This window comes from Cyphomyrmex costatus, unplaced genomic scaffold (assembly GCF_001594065.2).
Source record: "Cyphomyrmex costatus isolate MS0001 unplaced genomic scaffold, Ccosl1.0 scaffold23, whole genome shotgun sequence".
NCBI classification, from domain to species: Eukaryota; Metazoa; Arthropoda; class Insecta; order Hymenoptera; family Formicidae; genus Cyphomyrmex; species Cyphomyrmex costatus.
Window position 1 is genome coordinate 70,802 of NW_017276368.1, and position 18,062 is coordinate 88,863.

At 26.3% G+C, this 18,062-nt stretch overlaps 2 protein-coding genes across 4 annotated transcripts; one reads left to right on the top strand and one right to left on the bottom strand.

Moving 5' to 3' along the window:
- Nucleotides 1-9,270: 9,270 nt before the first annotated feature.
- On the top strand, nt 9,271-10,997 carry Blos4 (biogenesis of lysosome-related organelles complex 1 subunit 4). Of its 3 annotated transcripts, XM_018540074.1 has the most exons (5): nt 9,271-9,300; nt 10,293-10,388; nt 10,469-10,540; nt 10,612-10,833; nt 10,905-10,997. In XM_018540074.1, exons 2-5 carry the CDS (start codon nt 10,305-10,307, stop codon nt 10,995-10,997), a joined length of 471 nt encoding a protein of 156 aa, XP_018395576.1. In that variant the 5' UTR covers nt 9,271-9,300; nt 10,293-10,304. The 3 variants fall into 3 exon arrangements, with proteins under 3 accessions (XP_018395576.1, XP_018395575.1, XP_018395577.1); XM_018540073.1 differs by lacking the exon at nt 9,271-9,300 and having other exon boundaries at nt 10,055-10,388; XM_018540075.1 differs by lacking the exon at nt 9,271-9,300 and having other exon boundaries at nt 10,355-10,399.
- Nucleotides 10,998-11,638: 641 nt separating this feature from the next.
- LOC108773961 (uncharacterized) lies at nt 11,639-14,156 on the bottom strand. Its single transcript, XM_018539953.1, has 3 exons — nt 14,102-14,156; nt 13,843-14,025; nt 11,639-11,808 (listed from the first exon to the last, which is right to left on the bottom strand). The coding sequence occupies exons 1-3, from the start codon at nt 14,154-14,156 to the stop codon at nt 11,639-11,641; spliced, it is 408 nt and encodes a 135-aa protein (XP_018395455.1).
- Nucleotides 14,157-18,062: the final 3,906 nt, after the last annotated feature.

Here is an 18,062-nt window from a genome sequence, read left to right on the forward strand (position 1 = left end):
AACTTCAAAATTAAAATAAAAGATTTCATGGATATTTGTATACTTTTTATATCAAACAATATTTTTCGTATCAAGTTTAAGTAATTGGCTTTATCGTACATTATATTTGGCGTAACTATATGTTTGTAAGAGTCGGGAGAAGTAAAAAACCATTGGCTTTGATATAATCTATTGTTATATTTATGTTTGTGCCAAAATGGTTTGATGTTTATTAGCTGAAAGCTGTTACGTTTTGTAACAGTCTGTTCTCTCTCTTGTCGAGAGAGTAACCAGCTGATGTCGGTTTTCTTTCACTCTCTCGCTCTTATAAGGAGTTCACGCACCTTTACCATTTTTGGATGCGCATTAGATTCCTGCCAGAGCGCAGCAAGTAATTATAGCTTGATGAAATGGAGTATACAATTTTAATAATAAAGAGACAAAATTATCTAACTTTACTTGCGTAAAGAATTTTATTAAACTCAATACAATGTTTAAGGAAATTGCTTAACATCTTAAGCAAATAACAAAAGAGCTAAAGAAATATAATAATATTAAACGTTTTAAATTTCTAGAAAATAATCTTAACTTAATTTTATATATACATATATATTATATATTATTTGATTTTTAACAGAAAAAAGTAAAACGCGCATTTTAGTATTTTATTAAAAAAAGATATTTTTTATACAAATATATCAAAATGTGTATATGCATTAAAAAAAACATTATTTAAAATAATAAAAGAGAAAATGAAGAATTTGGAGAGAGCATTTATTTATATATAAAATATTTGTATTTGTAATTGTAGTTACAATTAGAGATGAAATTCAGAAGCTGTGTGCAAAAATAATTACATAAATTATGAAATATAGTTTATCATTTATAAGGAATATATAAATATTATAGAAGAAAATGATTTTGCGCATGTTTATATTTGTATTATTTTTCTCTTCTCCTTAACCTTTATGATCTTTTTTTATCTGTATCTAATATAATTATTCCTTTATTAAAAATAAAACATGATTGGAAAAATATACTCTTTAAGCAGACAATAATATGATAATTATATATATATCTACACAAATAAATATATATATGTATTTATATACATAAAATTTGCATGTAATTAATTCGAGAAATAAATCAAGAAAAATTTCTTTTATTAATATAATTATTAATTATTATATCTTTTGTAAAGTTTTGTATTTATCTTTTAAATTTTGTCGTTAAGAGCTATTACTGTAGAAGCTGTTAGCACAAACAGTCTATAAAACACTTGATAGACAAGGGTACGTAAATTATTTTACTGACAAAGTTTATTATGCTGCACATCATATTTACTATAATCGCTACTTACAGATGTCAGACTAGTCTCATGCCCAAGAGCTATCCGATTAAGTATATATAAAACATATTATTGAATAAGATGCATAAGAGTGATGAGGCGGATCACGAGATTATATTAGGTGAATGTGAAAGCCACCTACTTTAGGTCAATGACCTGACAATGCTTGCAATGCAATACGAAGTTATAACTTTGCGAAAACTGGAAGTCACTCTAAAATTTACCTTCTAATTTAATGAAATATTCTCTTGATCTAATTTTTGTCAAATTATTCGATACTATTACAGAAAATCGAAGAACCGTTTATTTTTGTTTGAAGATAATTAAAATAATTATAGCGAGAAAAATAAAACAAAATAACTGGCAATTATTTGTAATTTCTATTATTTAGCATTATTAATTTTTTTGCAGAAACAGATGCAAGAAATTCCAATTACAACAGCTGCAGAATATTATATATAATAAAATTTGTTACCACCTATAAAATTCAAGAAGCGCCAATTTTGATCATTCTCTTTCATAATTCATTTAATCTCGTAAAAATAGAAAACATTAAAATAGAAAGAAAATCAATAGAATCTTAATACACGCATATATTTTTAACCTATAAATTGTTTTATATATATATATATATATATAACAATTTATAGGTTTTACATAGGGATAGGAATCGTTACATTTATCGTTACATTTTATTAACGATTTGGTAATAACGTTACAATCTTTATAATGGTAATCATAATTAACTAAAAGCTAAGATTAGGAAAGTCACTTTTAAAAATTAATTTGTCTTTATTACGTATTATTTGTTGAAAAAAGTAACTCATTAGTTATAACTCATCGACTCGGTACTTTAATTTATTACAAATAATGAGTTACTTCTTTTCTATATTAATGTTTTCTCTTATGTGCATTTAAATATTATATATAAATTATAATTATATATAAATGACTATATTAAGGTTTTTTTAAAATTAGAAATAACAGATTCTTATAAATTTATTTCAACTTTTTATCTCTCTCTCTTTCTCTTCCTCTTTATTCTATTTAATCCAGATAGATTAAAATTAGTCTATTAAAAAATTTATAAAAAGTTTTCCTAAAGTATTTATAAATATATCGATCATCAAAATTTTTTCTTTAATCGTACGTGATTATTATAATTTTTTCTTGTACATATAACTTAAGCGACTTTTAAAGGTACATTTTTGAGATAAAAATTCTGTTACATATAAAAAAATTAATAGAGAGAATCGATGAGATAAAGATTACTAAAAGAATTAATAAGCATAGATCTTCTAAAACGATATATTACTAAAACGATAGTATTATTTTAGAATTTTGCATTAGAAAATGTATGAAGACCGATCTATTGATCCATGCGAGCTATCATCGTCTAGATACCTTTCACAATATTTATCGTTTAGCCATACTAGCGACATCGGGTTTCCAAGTTTGTAGTGATAGCGTTACGCAAAAGAAGATTCTATGACGTACGTTGAACCTATAAAAAGTGCGCATTAGATCTGAAACTCCGATTTAATTATGATTTCAAATTGCATCACGTACCATATATGAAATTCTAAAAATGGACATTCGCATTACAGTCACCGTTCGTTGTCTAGTCGGGAATCCGTATCGCCGGTTCCTATATGTCATAGTTAAAAAACACAATTTTAATTTCGCGTGAGTGCGAATAAAGAATGTAGTGGATTGAAAAAATTTCGTTTATCTATATGTAGTCTATTTTTCATTCGTTTTTTGTGTGCATCACAAAATGTCAAAATTGCAAGGCTGGCATAATTCGTTGTATTTCTAGCATTTTATAAATAATTAATGCATGGAAATTTATAAAATGGTCAAGGTTTACAAGACGATGAAACCAAACCTTTATAAGTTTCAACTTTCTGCGAGAAGTTATTTAGCAAAATAAGACAATGAGACGAAGGAAACAAGATAATATAATTTACATAGTAATGACATTTAAAAAGTATTGTAAAATCTTATGAATTATTGATTTAAATGCAATTTCGTAAAATTTTAAAGTTTTTGTCAATTGTACATTTACAGATATTTGACACGCATTTTTATATTTTTGTAAATTATGACATTTGTAAAATATTTTATTATAATTTATCTCATTTTAATTTTTTTTTGCAAACTGCGTAGCTTAAATAATAGTAAGTTATTAATAATATATTTATAGTTTCCTGGATCTGTTTTATTCATATTTTTTTTACAGTATGGTTTTAAGTATAAAATCGAAGTGCAACATAAATCCACACACCTATCTGTAAGACAATCATAAGTATTGATGTAATAATCTTTATATATAGTATTGCATTATTGTGTTAAATAGCTATTGTAACAATAATTTTGTATTTATACGGGGAATTCTCTAAAAAAAAAAACTATCACGCGTATATTCGCATCTTGCGACAGCATAAAGTATGGATATAAATGAATAAAAAAACGTTTTATATATCGAAGTGAAAGGATTTTAAAAAGTGTTACATTCATTTACTTGTTTATATATATATATATATATATATGTGTAGATATTTTTTGTACAGATGATTCCTACAAAAGAAAAAGTAGGAATATTGAGCTGCTTATTATGATAATACTACTGTTTACATTCCAGTTCATATTTATAGGTTTTTTTATGGTTGAACCAGTATACACTTTTGAAACTTAAAGTGATATATGTAAGTGCATATTTGATATTTAGCGAAATAAATGAAAAAATAGTGCTAGTGTAGTTAATTGTGCAGTAACAAAAAACAAATCTCATATTTCTAAAGTTTTAGTCTTAGCTTTTTTGTTTAAGGAATATATTTAAAAAATAAAATAAATGTTATAATAAAATAGCTCTTCTCTCTCTCTCTCTCTCTCTCTCTCTCTCTCTCTCTCTCTCTCTCTCTTATAATAAAAAGTTTATTAAGAGAGAGAGAGAAAGAGAGAGTATTAATATATATTAGAAGTATATATATTTATACACATGCGCACAAATCAATTTCTTTTAAATAACTCTCACCGTACAATATATGCCACTGATTGCAAAATGTATGGAGTTCCAAAAACATGTGAGTAAATTATATTATAGATGTTAATATATTTAAAAAAAATTTTTTTAATTATTAACCTTTTATTTACCTCAGTTAAACTAAATAACAGTTGAATGAAATATTAACTATTATGCCACACGTTATTATGTCACACATATTTATGCCATACATTGATATGCGTGATACATTTATGTCAAAACTTCATTCTTTTAATATGTAATACGTGTATACTATTTCATTCGCGTCAGACTATATCATATTGAAACAAGAAATGTTTTAAAATAACATATTTATATTACTCTTAGATTATTACGACATTCTTCACCATGGCCTTGATTAAACCATAATATTTGTACTCCTATCGTAAATGAAACTGGTCTCGACCTGAGCAGCTTCGTGTAACACATAATCAGAAATCTATATCGGTTGCATCATATGTTGTTGAATCTTGATAAAATACTGTTACACATTTTCACTGTCGGTAGGATATGATTTAAGTAAAAAAAAGATTTACATTCGTTAATGAACCAAAAACTTGATACTTGAAACCAGTTTATAGTAAAGCGCAGTTTTATTGGTTCAACGTACAGTGAAAGCGCATTAAATATGAAAATTTATATATTGAATTTGTGCTCACGCAACTGTTTAATATAATAAAAATTAAAGAAAAATGTAAAAGTAAAGAAGAGGAAAAGAAAGAGAGAAGAGAGAGAGAGAAAGATTAGGACTAATTTATAATACAATACATTAACGTATAAAATATAATAATAATGTATTATAATGAAGGCCAATTATATATATATAATAATAAAAAAACTTCTATTAAGAATTAAACAGCTTTTTCATATCATTTTCTGACTAAAAATACATGTCTTTTTTTACCAATGAATACATAATACCTATCTCAGTATTTGGTTAATGTGTATTCTCACAGATTTCCATTGCGTAAATACATGTTCTGTTTGGTCAGTGCACATCCATGTCTCCATTGAGTAAATAGATTACGTGATCAATAATCATAGTTACATAGTTAAATAATAGCCAGTTCGAGTAAAAATACACAGTTTGATCTCGTTGTGCACATACTAGTGCCGAGATTGACGTCGAGACATTCTCTTTATTCGTGTTACTTCTTCACTTTAAAAAATATCTGTAGGACATCCTGCGATGTCTATATAATTCTCACCATGTTGATGTTAATATCAACACCTCTGGTATCTTATATCAGAACACCATCATGATGTGGGTTTGAAATCAATGATGGATTTTAAATTCACATCGTGGTGGACTTAAATACATATATGTATAATACAATATTAACATCAATCAGTGAAAATTATACAAACAGCGCATGGTAATAAATTCAAACCGATATTTTGTTAAATATTAATATTTTAACAACTTATTTTAAATGTAATAAATAATATTTTTTTCTATAAATAACTTATTTCGTAGTAGAAATATTTTCTTTCAGATAGTCTTTAAATGTTGAAATAAGGCGAAACTTTATTCAATGCGTATCAAATGCATACTTCTAAACAAACTAAATATAGTTTTTTAAGTATAACTCATTTATTTCTTTTAGCAATCAATGCTTGCTTTTAGCAATCAATCATGCAAAATTTTTTTAATATTAATAACTTAATTATTGGTTAGACTATATTCTTATAACACTATTTCTTACAATTTTAAGAAATTAATCTTTTTTTATCGAAATCAGTATCAGTTAAACTATGAACACACACTGGCTCTCTCTCTCTCTTCTAATATATCCTAAATTTTGTAATTATGATGAATAAAAAAAGCTATTATAGATTATACATGCAAAGTAACATTGATTTACATATCAGAACTGATGAAGAATACTTACTAATTGTAAGGAGAAATACCAAAGGATTTTTAGCTCAATACATTTTTTTTTCGATTATAGATAAGAGAAAATGATTGAGAAAATTAAAACGTTTGAATAAAACATTTGATACAAAGTAATTTTTTCCTGGAAATTTTTTTTATATACTTGGACATATTTTTTTTAACATTTGGCGATTGTAACGCTGTATAACTATCTTATTCTAGAATTTAGTTTTTGCATCTATCTAATAAATTTTTATAAAAAGGGAGGTAGATATAAAGATCAAAATAATACAATATAGGTAATAACTAAGTGACAATGAAAATGGTTAAGAAATAGCGGTGTAAATTTAACACCATGCTATGTCTATATAATTTTCACTGTGTTGGTGTTAAATTAACATAGGTCCACACACCATGCTGATGTTAATTTAACATCAACATAATGAGAATTATGTAGACACCGCACATGGTTGTTAAATCCACACTGACATTTTCAAAGTGTAGATACATTACCATTTATAATTATTCAAACGAGATTTCATACTATATTTTAAAAGTTGAGTAAGCGTATACTATTGTTAACATAAATAATATTTTATTAGAATAATTGACATTATACTTCTATGCTTTTGTTGTAATTATACATACATATTCTAAAATATAAATTAATGAAACAACATTTTTTTTATCAGATGATATGTACATTTAATTATTCTTGAATTACTATCTTTGAATCAATATTATATTGGGACGTTACCTCAATAATTAAAATTTATAATACATACAAATGGTATACATATATATATATATAACAGAACAATATTATACTAATAAAGTATTATCTGTCCTAGCAGAAAAATTTTAGCGAAAAAGATACAAAAAAATTCATAGATTGAGATATATACGAAAAAGTCGGAAGATACTAATATATTATTTATGTAAGATTCCTTTAAATATGTAATTGATTGAAATTTAAATATACATTGTCAAAGTCCATGCCATGGTCTATCTACTATATTTAATTCTTATTTGATATTTTCAATTTATTACATCTACTGAAAAATTTATTAAGTTAAATATAACCAAGTTATTAATAGAAAAAGTTAATGTCAAAGAATTTATTACAAAGTAGTGTAATTACAATGAATAAAACAGACTTAATTGTAGGCGGAATATTATTTCTGCGCATATCAAATGTTATAAAACATTGCTGAAGAAGTAAAGAAGAAGATTAACTCTTGATCCTTAATGCTATTCTAGTCAAAAGATAATTTTCTACATTATTCTGAATCTAATTTATTTTTTGAGAACACAAAGTAGATTATAAATTATATAATTGTAAAATAAAATTGTTTATTGTTCATACGCGCTACGTCGTTTAATTTTAAAACTATATTACTTATTTAATTTTTGAATTATAAAGTAAATAATATACTATATTATTTTATATCATAGAATTAACGAAAAATAGGCTCGAAAAGAATAAATCCAAGTACAATGTATAAAAAAATGCTAATACGAGCCAACACAGGTTGTTTTCATGTGAATATCTAATTTTTCTCAAAAAGTACATACACATAATAGACGTTTCGCCCCCATGATTTGGCTCCTCTTCAGTACAATATCACACATTTTCTTAAAATATAATAATTAATTTTAAAAATAAATACAATGATTAAAATTAAGAGTATGGTCAATGCATTACAACCGTCCATTCATTATCAGCATGTACATTAAAATGTCCGTTTTGATGCAAAGAAATAATGTGTCAAGAGACAACAACAAGCACCAATAAATTATTAAATTGTCCGATATAATAATTCGTTAGAAGAAAATTATATTATAAACGATGTTAATGATTTAAACAATGAGTACGTAATGAAATTGTATTACGTACTTATAATTTGAATCATCAACATCGTTTATATCGGTTTATAACGCATACAAAACATATGAAAAAAGTATACATAAGTATTAGACGCAATAATTATTCGACTGTGCGTTACATTAGTATTTATGCATAGATGGAAGACATGGAAAGATTATGATAAAAAATTTACTTATTAGTAAAAAAAAAAAAGAAAGTATTATTCTTGCTTACATCAATTTTAATACGAAGACATGATTAAAAAAATATTATGTTTTTTTGTTACGTACATATGTACTATAAATACGTCATAAGATTTATCTAGATTTTCATCTCCCTGTCCTTAATACACTATTTATGTCATGATTACTAGTTCTACTGGTAATAACGAGGGAATATAAAATTACATACATGGTCGGCATTTGCGGTAACATGTTAAAACTGAAAACTATAATTAATCCAGTCTTATTGTTAGAATAAATTTTATTAATCTGCATCACATTTCATATCGAACATACATAACACACGACATAACTACCTATGACTAAAAGAATACTCGCAAAAAAATTCATGATCAAATTAATCAAACCGGTATCTAAGTTATAATAAATTCGTATCTAGTATTGCTTGATTTATGTGATAATTGTATAGGAACCGATATCTTTGTGATGATTAATACTGACCGTGAATATTAAACACACGTGAGTAATAAATGGTATTTTCAATCGTGTGTAACTTTAATGTCCGTTTTTTTCGATGAAGACTCACAAGATCATTATGGAAATGCACGATTTTTTAACGATAAATTTTGTCCGCCGAATTTTAATGCCTGAAGAGGGCTCAATCCGAGAGCCGAAACTGTAACGTTTTTTATATTTTTATATTTTAATACTTATTTTTATTTTAATTTTATTATATATAGTTAAATATATATGTTTGTAGGCGATTTATTAAGTAATGTTTTAATTTGATTGAAAATGACTAATTATATATTTTATTGTTTAACGAAAATTCTTGACTCTTTAATCGCCCTTGACACCATTTTGTTTAATAAATGGTATATTCGGTCAAGACCGTTCTTTGTGCCACATTTGTGAATTTTTATATAATTTCTAGCTATATAAGTCTACTGTGTGCTGATTATTTGTCAGTCGTGAAACATAATCTTAAAGCTGGGAGTATAAGTACGTAATATCGCAAATTAAAGTGACAATAAGCAATATTTAACTTAACAAGTAAATTTATATATAATTAATGGAGATATACATTATAATTGGTTAATATAGATATTTAAAAGATAGTACTTAATTGTAATTGAATTACTTAATTACTTTTGAATAGTTTCTTATTTCTTAAACAATAAATCTCATTAATAAATCTCATTAATTTGGACTGTGTTGTACTTGTTTGCTTTAACATTTACTTTTTCGACCGATGTACTTATTACATCATGATTGATGTTATCAAGACACTGCACTTGCTCATCTGTACATAAATAAAAATTGAAATCGTAATATGGAGTACAAAATAAAAAATAAAAGAAAAGAATTAATTTATTTCATATTAGGTAATATAATTATATTACCTAATATGAAATATAGATTGCATTACAAAAGAAAAACAATCCTTATAAAATAATTATAACCTTAAGGTATATTAAATTAGATTACGCTAAAAATTTAGAAAACAAATTTTTTCTATCTCTGTTAATTAAATAGTAATTGTAATATAATTGTTTGTAACAATTTTGCTATACTTATGCATGGTTTTCTGACTTAATTAAATTTAATTGCATTTTAACAAAAATCTCAAATTTTGGCTAATTAAAGAATAATCTGTAAAATAATATTTATTGTTTTAAAACATTTATCGCAAATATAAAAGAAGTTGAAGATGTCGCGGCACGCGATAAAGCTGACAAGTCTTCAGCGTCTTCACAGCGCGTAATATCGTTGGCACTTGATACCTGTATCTCCGAGTTTCGACAAGAAGAAAATATGAGTTTATAAATTATAATTCTTGATCAATTCGAATGTTTTATTCATCTGAAGTGATACGTGAAAGTGATCGAACTACATTAATCATTTTTCAACGTGCCAATAAGACATTTCACACGTATACTTTATTTTCTAACCTATAATAGTAGACATATGTATCTATTTGTTTAATTACATAGTATTAGAAAAAGATGTCATCTTCCCAAACGACGGAGTTAGCAGAGGAATTAGTTAAAGACTATGCGAATTACGCAAAAGTAGATTGGAGTAATCAGGCGAGTATGCTGTATGAATCCTATCTATTATTGATTTGTTGCTATTTAAGAAATTATAGTATAATATGTTCTTATTTTAGATGAAAAACGTTCACGATGTCATAGAGGATACATTGATACGACTAGAGGAATTCCAATCGATTGTTGCAATGGTTAGATATCTAAATAAAATACAAATGATTTGGTATCGATACTGAAACATTAAACATTTCTGTTTCACAAGGTGGAGAATAGCAGTGCTGAATGCATGCAGCAACATCTTCCAAAGTTACAGCAAATGAAGGATGGTATGGCAACTCTTCGCAATAGGATAGATGCACTGGAGCATGTTGTCGCAATGGCAAACATGAATTTAAGTACATTGGAAGCTGCTGTTGACAAAGCAGAGACTGATCTAGGTGTATCAGATAGATTATTCGGGATATTAAATCCTTTATCATTTTTTGTAAGTATGATTATGTATATGATTATCATGTACATAATAATCTCTTAAACTATTTGAATTGAATTTTTTAGAAGAAAACTCAAGAACCAGTTGCGTCAAGTACAATGTCAGTATATAAATCGCCTATAATTTATAAATCTGATGACTATTTTCAAAGAGAATAAAAAATATGTATATAAAAAACTGTTATTAGATTAAGTATGTAAAAAATCTGTTATCAGATTAAGTAAAGTATTTATAAATTTATGTAGATCAGTAATTAATATCTATATATATATAAAAAAAGTAAAGTTTATTATGTGGACATTAAATAAATTTATAATTGATTTTTATTTCATGTATTATATTCTTGCCATTTATCACACCGATCAGCAGCTGTTTGATAGTATGATTTTATTAGATATTTTTCATTAGAAACACAATCACATGTGACAATGATTAATTGTAGATATTTCTAATATGTAAATATACCATAAAGAACATCAGTTATCTCACTTGTAGATCTCCTAAAATTTTGAGTTTAAAATTTTTATTATATCTTATACAAAAATAAAGCAAAAAATGTTTATATCTAATTTTCTGAAATAAAAACGAATTGTATGAAAAATAAAATATAAACATGTAAGATATATAAATGACGAAGTCCGAATAATGGACAGAAGTTTCCATAGAACCATTTTTTTTTACTCAGAACGTTTTTTAATTTTTAACTTCACATTTCTTTCATTAAGTATTAATTATTAAACAATTATCATTAATGAAGCAATGTAAATTTTTTAAAATTACATTAGGCATGAAAAATATTCTAACATGCTGCGGAAGTGCAAGTTTTCAGTTGAGCTTTCTTCTCCCCCAAGGAACAACGTCCGCCTATACAATGTCTCCATCTCATGATCTTTCCTATTCCACAAGTGACACTGCATGTTGACCAATTACCCCATTGGTCCCATATTTTTGGTTCTCTGTTGTTTTTTTCTGAAATAATATCGCACTAGTTATGCCACTTGTATAAAAATTAAATTGTAATTAATGTATGGTAGAAAATCAAAATCAAGAATAACAAAATACTATAGTCTTTGAGTATAGCGGTATAGTTACATAAGATATAATTATAAAGGCAAATCATATTCTACGAAATACAATTAAAAAGTATAAGTTAACTGTAGAAGTTTACAGTCCATAAAAATATATTAAAAAAGAAAACATTTCAATCATAGCTCGAATATATTTGAATAACTTTCACCCATATTGGTTCCTTTTGAAAGAAAAAGGGAACGCGTTAAAAATTAAAAAGCATTTCAAGTAAACGATTCTGTGGAAATTTCCATCCATTGCTTAAACTTTGTTACTTATATACATTTCACTTGTATTAGTTTTTATTTATACTTTACACGCACATATACATGACTTAGATTAAGTCAGACTCTAACAAAAAATTATAAATTAAGATTAATTATCTATATCCTTTAATACAAGTTATAATTATTAAGTCAGTAAAAGAGACAAATTACATAAAATTACTAAAAAATTCTTGATATTTCGCAGAATGCTTAGGTAATGCGAGCATTCCCTGACCTTAACAAACAATTTACGTTTAAAAAGCATTATCTAAAATGCTCTTTATGCAGTATAAAAACGTTAATCGTCGAAATGTTTTATATAAAAAGTATTTTAAACTATAGTAAATAAAAGTTTAATATATAGTAGATGCATACATTTATTAAACAGTTTTAAAAACGTATCAAATTTTAAATAATGTTTACTTTTTATATATTCACATATATTCTATAATTTCTAATATTTATTAGATTTTGAATGTAATTGTGTTAATTAAAAGAAAACAGCAGAACAGTAAATGGAAATTTCTATCCGTTACCTAAATTTTATGTTATTACTATAAGTTTTAGTTGTTCTTCAGTTTGATCGAATTGAGTGATTAAGAGTAAAAATCAAGTTAGTTAATGCAACATAAATTTTTACAAATAAATTAAACAGTATGATATATATGTTACGCAATATTGCAATCTTGTTGTTCATATATATCGCAAGAATTTCAAACTGTGGTGAATGTTGCAAGAAAGAAAAGATATTCCAGCCATGCAACTCGTGGAAATTTCCATCCACGCACTGCCCAAATGTTGTTCATGTATGTTTCAATGATCGGTATTGCGGGAAGGTAAATCTTGAACCGGTCTCGGAGAAAGCCACAATCACCGACCAGTCTGCACGACCTGCGATTGCACACGATTCGCACCTACCCTTTTTTTTTACTTATTGAACCTCATGCTTTATTTAAATAAAAGTTTACGTGTGCATATATATATATATATACTTACTCTGTAATCATACCAAAAAATAAAATGGAGTTACATAATTTCATAGGTTGTGCAATATTCACAAGTGCGCTAATTGATATAATTCTGAGATAAAATGTCGATCGAATGAATTATATTGATGTTGCAATAAACTTTTTGCTAAAAATTCTATGGATTATCTAAAGAAAGATGTTAAGAAAAGACCTGTTTTTACTGTCCGTGTCTAATGGGGGAAGTCAATTTAAACATGTTCGTGCAAGTGCTTGAAAACTCGTTGCGTCTAATATTTTCATTATTATAAATCATTTTAAACTGTCCTGTATTTTTAATATTGAAACAAGACGTTTTGTCTCATGAGTAATTATGAGACGTTAAGCGTTTCTCCAAATGAATTCAATTTTTTATGTGTCTCGTATTGTAATGTAATGTAATTTTAATTAACACTATCAGATTCTTCGTCTTGAAAATTATAAAAAAGTAATATCAATTAATAAACTTTTTTGTAATACTTTTTTCTTTTCGTAGTAAACAAATTCTAATAATATCGAGTACAAATAATAGTATATACTATATTGCTCTAGCAACGTACACGTTCTTTTTATTGAAATTCCTATAATTCTAAATTATATTAAACAAATATTTTATTCATATCTTTTAATAATAAATAATTGATTTTACATACAATCGCGTTTACCTCGTTTTGTCAGTGGTCGGATATCATCCTCTTCACGATCATCATCGATATCGCGAAATATATTATAAATTTTACGTTGGAGTCTATTGTCTGATTTTATTTTTGATGTGTCAATATCATTTTCAACGATATTAGGTGCAATATTTAACGTTTTGTTAATTTCCGAAGTGGCTTTTTTGAAGGCTAAAATTGAAAAATTATTTCACATAGAGGAGTGATATACTGTATTAGAATATAAATCCTTCAGCAGCATATTTACCCATAAAAAGCAAGAATATGGCAAAATAACCAAAGATCAATCTATTTCTATCCATATTATACGCATTGATTTATGTATACAGAATGTAACGTTAATGTAAACGGAATTATTTTCTTCTTCTCTTACTCAGCCTTGTCTGCTTCGTTGGTGAAGATATGGCATACAGAATTGTCGCAATGAAGTTTGTTCTGTATCATTAAAACCATGATGTAATATAAAGACAGATGTAGCATTTTTACTGAATGCGCAGTAACAGAGTAAAGGACTTAAATTTAATTAGCTGTTCCAGTATCCTATCGCTATTATGTGCAAATCTATAGAAAAATTTTATTCAGCCGTTTTGATAATTCTCGTAGTTAAAACATCGCTGATTGAAACTTATATTAACTAATAAATTCGCATTGAATATAAAGTTTTGAACAAATAACAATCAATATTATATATATATATATATATACTGTTATTATAAAATATCCATAAAAAGAAACATTTCTGTATGAGTCGATATTTTAAAACAATTTAATATTATCCAAATTGTATTGTATACATTTTTGAAACGTAGTGCATATATATTGCATAAATATATTGTACTAATATACATATTTAATCTTTAAATCCATTTTCCAAATTCATATTTTTGCCGTCACAGTGTAATATAAAAATATTATTAAAGAAAATAATCCACGTTTTAATTGCGTTTGCATTCTTATATCCTTCTTGTTGTTAGATCCAGCTAATTTTATTCCGGAAAAGAGTAATATCCGGTAATAAACTCTCTCCGTAATAGTTTACAAAGTAAGGACTTTTTTATTTGTGCGTTCTCAAGACCGTTTAGTACTTTCCACATAATAATGTCAAGAAGACTTGGTCAATTGCTTTCGCAAGTCGCAAACAGATTACGATTTTATCCCGAGCCAACCGAGGAAGCCTTTGGTACCGCAATCCTTCAGATGGCAGCTTTTCAACTGCGCCTTCTTGAGACCTTCAGTGCAGTCTGTGGACAAACAATGACGCCAACGAACCTGTCGTCCTTGCCCGCAAGATACACTGCACGCACTCCAGATACTCCAATTATCCCAGGCCGTCCAATCTGCAGTGAGAGGCAAAGAAAAAACAGAATTTCATACCTTCAACGCTTCACGTTCAATTTTATTTAAACGCTGCGTAAAACAATATAGCTAAGGAAAATTTGTTACAATTATGCGAATTTTATAAAATTATGAAATGTGCAAACTTACGAAACCGAGAATTTATTTTGTACTTACATACAACACTTTCTATTTCTTCGTATATTTCGCTATTACATAATTGACATCTAGTTCTTCCTCATTACTTTATATATTTATAAAACGCATTATTTTAACATTTGTACTATTTAATAAATCATGTTCAGAATAATATATATTAATAGAAACAAATGGAAAATAAAATGCTATGTGAAAATAAACAACTATTTAATTAATTTGTTAACTACCTTTTATAGTGGGAAAATTCTGATGATTATAAATTTAAAAAATGAAAGAAAATGAAAAAAATGTTAAACAGGAAAAAATTGTCTCTCTAAAATTGAACAGTTAATTCAAAGAATTGATTTTAAAATATTCACGTATACACATAGTAATATATATTGATTAAAATAGAAATATAGTTTGACATAGCACGTACTTAACTTTTGTTGATATCTTACAATATATTTCTTGTTATTTTATTATCAGAAAGAATATTAATATCAATAAGTAATCAATAAGTAAGAAATATCAATAACAAATTAAGTATGATAAATTATATTTCTAGTCCAACCATTACATTACTGTATATTATATATATATACACACGAATATTAAAAAAATCTTCTTAATTTAGAAGATTGTCCAATTTTTATAGAGATAAATTTCTTTGTTCAACAATTTTTATAAAGGATTATTTTCCTCGTTATCTTATCACCTATATGTTCATCGTTCGAATAGGTATCTTTTGCAATGACATCACGCTTCTTCTTCGTTAAATTGGACGTCCTCGTTTGGGTAACTTCGTGAAATATCCTGTTAGACCTGCTGTATCTCACAGGGTGAATTCCGAAAAATTCTCGCTCGTAACCAAGCAACTTTCGCCGATAGATTATATCAGCGCTCGTTTGAAAGTATAGACAGAAATTTCTCTTTGTATTTTTCCAATAACGCTGCAATAATGAGGTCAGTGTCTTGTTTTATCTATCAATGCTATGTAATACATGTAATAAATATAAAATATTTATTTAACAACACGATACAGAATTCTCAAAGTTGAAACACGTGCATAGGTTTTTACTTCTTATTTTGCGAACCTTGGATTTATCCATTGTGAATCGCAGAATGGAACGGTTACACAATTGCGAATAAATGTCTGAATAATAGCGTCTTTCATTGCTGAAATACGTCGAACTATTAAATAAACGAGTATGCATATATAGAAATTAGAACGTTTATCTTTCTTAACGTTTATTATAAGAACGATGAAAAGAATGCATGTATTTCTTGCCGCGGAATGTAATGATGTTGTTGGCAGCTTCGCAATTATTCATAAAGAAATAAAGAGATCAACAGATTTGTGTATTAGAATGAATGTTTTGTAACAAATTTGTACATGTACAAATAATAATATAAATGTTCTATGAATAGCATGGCAATTACTGTACCTTTTGATTTTATCATTCGAAACTGTAATCGAGCCAATATTATATTCATAATTCGATACATCAATAGTAAATGCTCTGACAGTGCAAGATTTCGGAAAATTTAATGCTTCGTAAATCACACATCCGAAGTAAATATTGTACGTCAAAATTAGTTTAAGTAATACTTGCATATCATATTTTCGATTCTCATTGCGCGGTTATGAACATGAATAAATATCGATAAAAAACTGTATCTAAATTCACAATATGAAATGATGAAATCGTCACAAGATGCTCCTTTTGATGCACTATGAAAGCGTTCAAGTGTAGTCTAATAGCGTTTTCCACTGGAAAAACGCATTGCCACACCGCACCGGTACAATTCAGGATAAATCGACTTACATATTTTCAGTGTTAATAAATAATTTAACTTTTTTAATTACATATTCTTTGTTGTCGCGATAACCTTATAACTTGAAAAGGATTACATTATTTATTATTAACACTGAAAATATGTAAGTCAATATACCAGTACGGTGTGGCGATGTTTTTCCAGTAGAAAACGCTATATATATACCCAGTGAGAAATGAAATAAAAACAAGAAAAATATAGATTATAACATATATTACAAGTATTATAAAATATTTGTTATGTTTATTCCGATATAGTTTGCTATTATATATATAGTATACTGTATATTTTCTTTTTCTTTTCTTTTTATTTTACAATATCTCTTAATTGCAAATGTTTCGTAATTATATAAAATTTGTCGTTATTTAAAAAAAACAATATATTCATATTTTTATATATAAAATTATATATTCCTACAATTCATTTATAGTTAGAGATTTGATAATTATATTTTATTAAGATTTGCGTAAAACTATATATTAATAATTAGGCAATAAAGTTCAATGTCAGCAATTAGTGTAAAACATTATATTAACTTCTATTTAAAAATAATGCGCCATAAAAAATTATACATAATTATTTATAACTATCTTAATTGTGTATAAAAATATAACACTAAATATTATCAGCAAACTTTTTTATCGCATAAGATGTATACTATTGTATGTTTCATGAAACTTCCAAAATATGAATCTATGTATAGTATGTTACAAATGAATGTATACGTGTACACTCAGTAATAAAAAATGTTGCTATTAGTCTACTCTATGTGCTAATGATAATTCACAATACATTTTTAAAATTTATAATAAATATACAATAAAAAAATATTTCCATTTAGTTCATTTTGTGACTCTCGACTTTCGAATTAAACTGTATGCTAAACAATGTTATAT

Coding starts and splice junctions, on each gene's coding strand:
- Blos4 (XM_018540074.1), top strand. CDS start 10,305: ATGTCATCTTCCCAAACGACGGAGTTAGCAGAGGAATTAGTTAAAGAC. Junction 10,541..10,611: donor TCCAATCGATTGTTGCAATG/GTTAGATATCTA, acceptor CTGTTTCACAAG/GTGGAGAATAGCAGTGCTGA. Junction 10,834..10,904: donor TAAATCCTTTATCATTTTTT/GTAAGTATGATT, acceptor TGAATTTTTTAG/AAGAAAACTCAAGAACCAGT.
- LOC108773961 (XM_018539953.1), bottom strand. CDS start 14,156: ATGGATAGAAATAGATTGATCTTTGGTTATTTTGCCATATTCTTGCTT. Junction 14,026..14,101: donor CATATTCTTGCTTTTTATGG/GTAAATATGCTG, acceptor TTTCAATTTTAG/CCTTCAAAAAAGCCACTTCG. Junction 11,809..13,842: donor CCGACCACTGACAAAACGAG/GTAAACGCGATT, acceptor ATATTATTTCAG/AAAAAAACAACAGAGAACCA.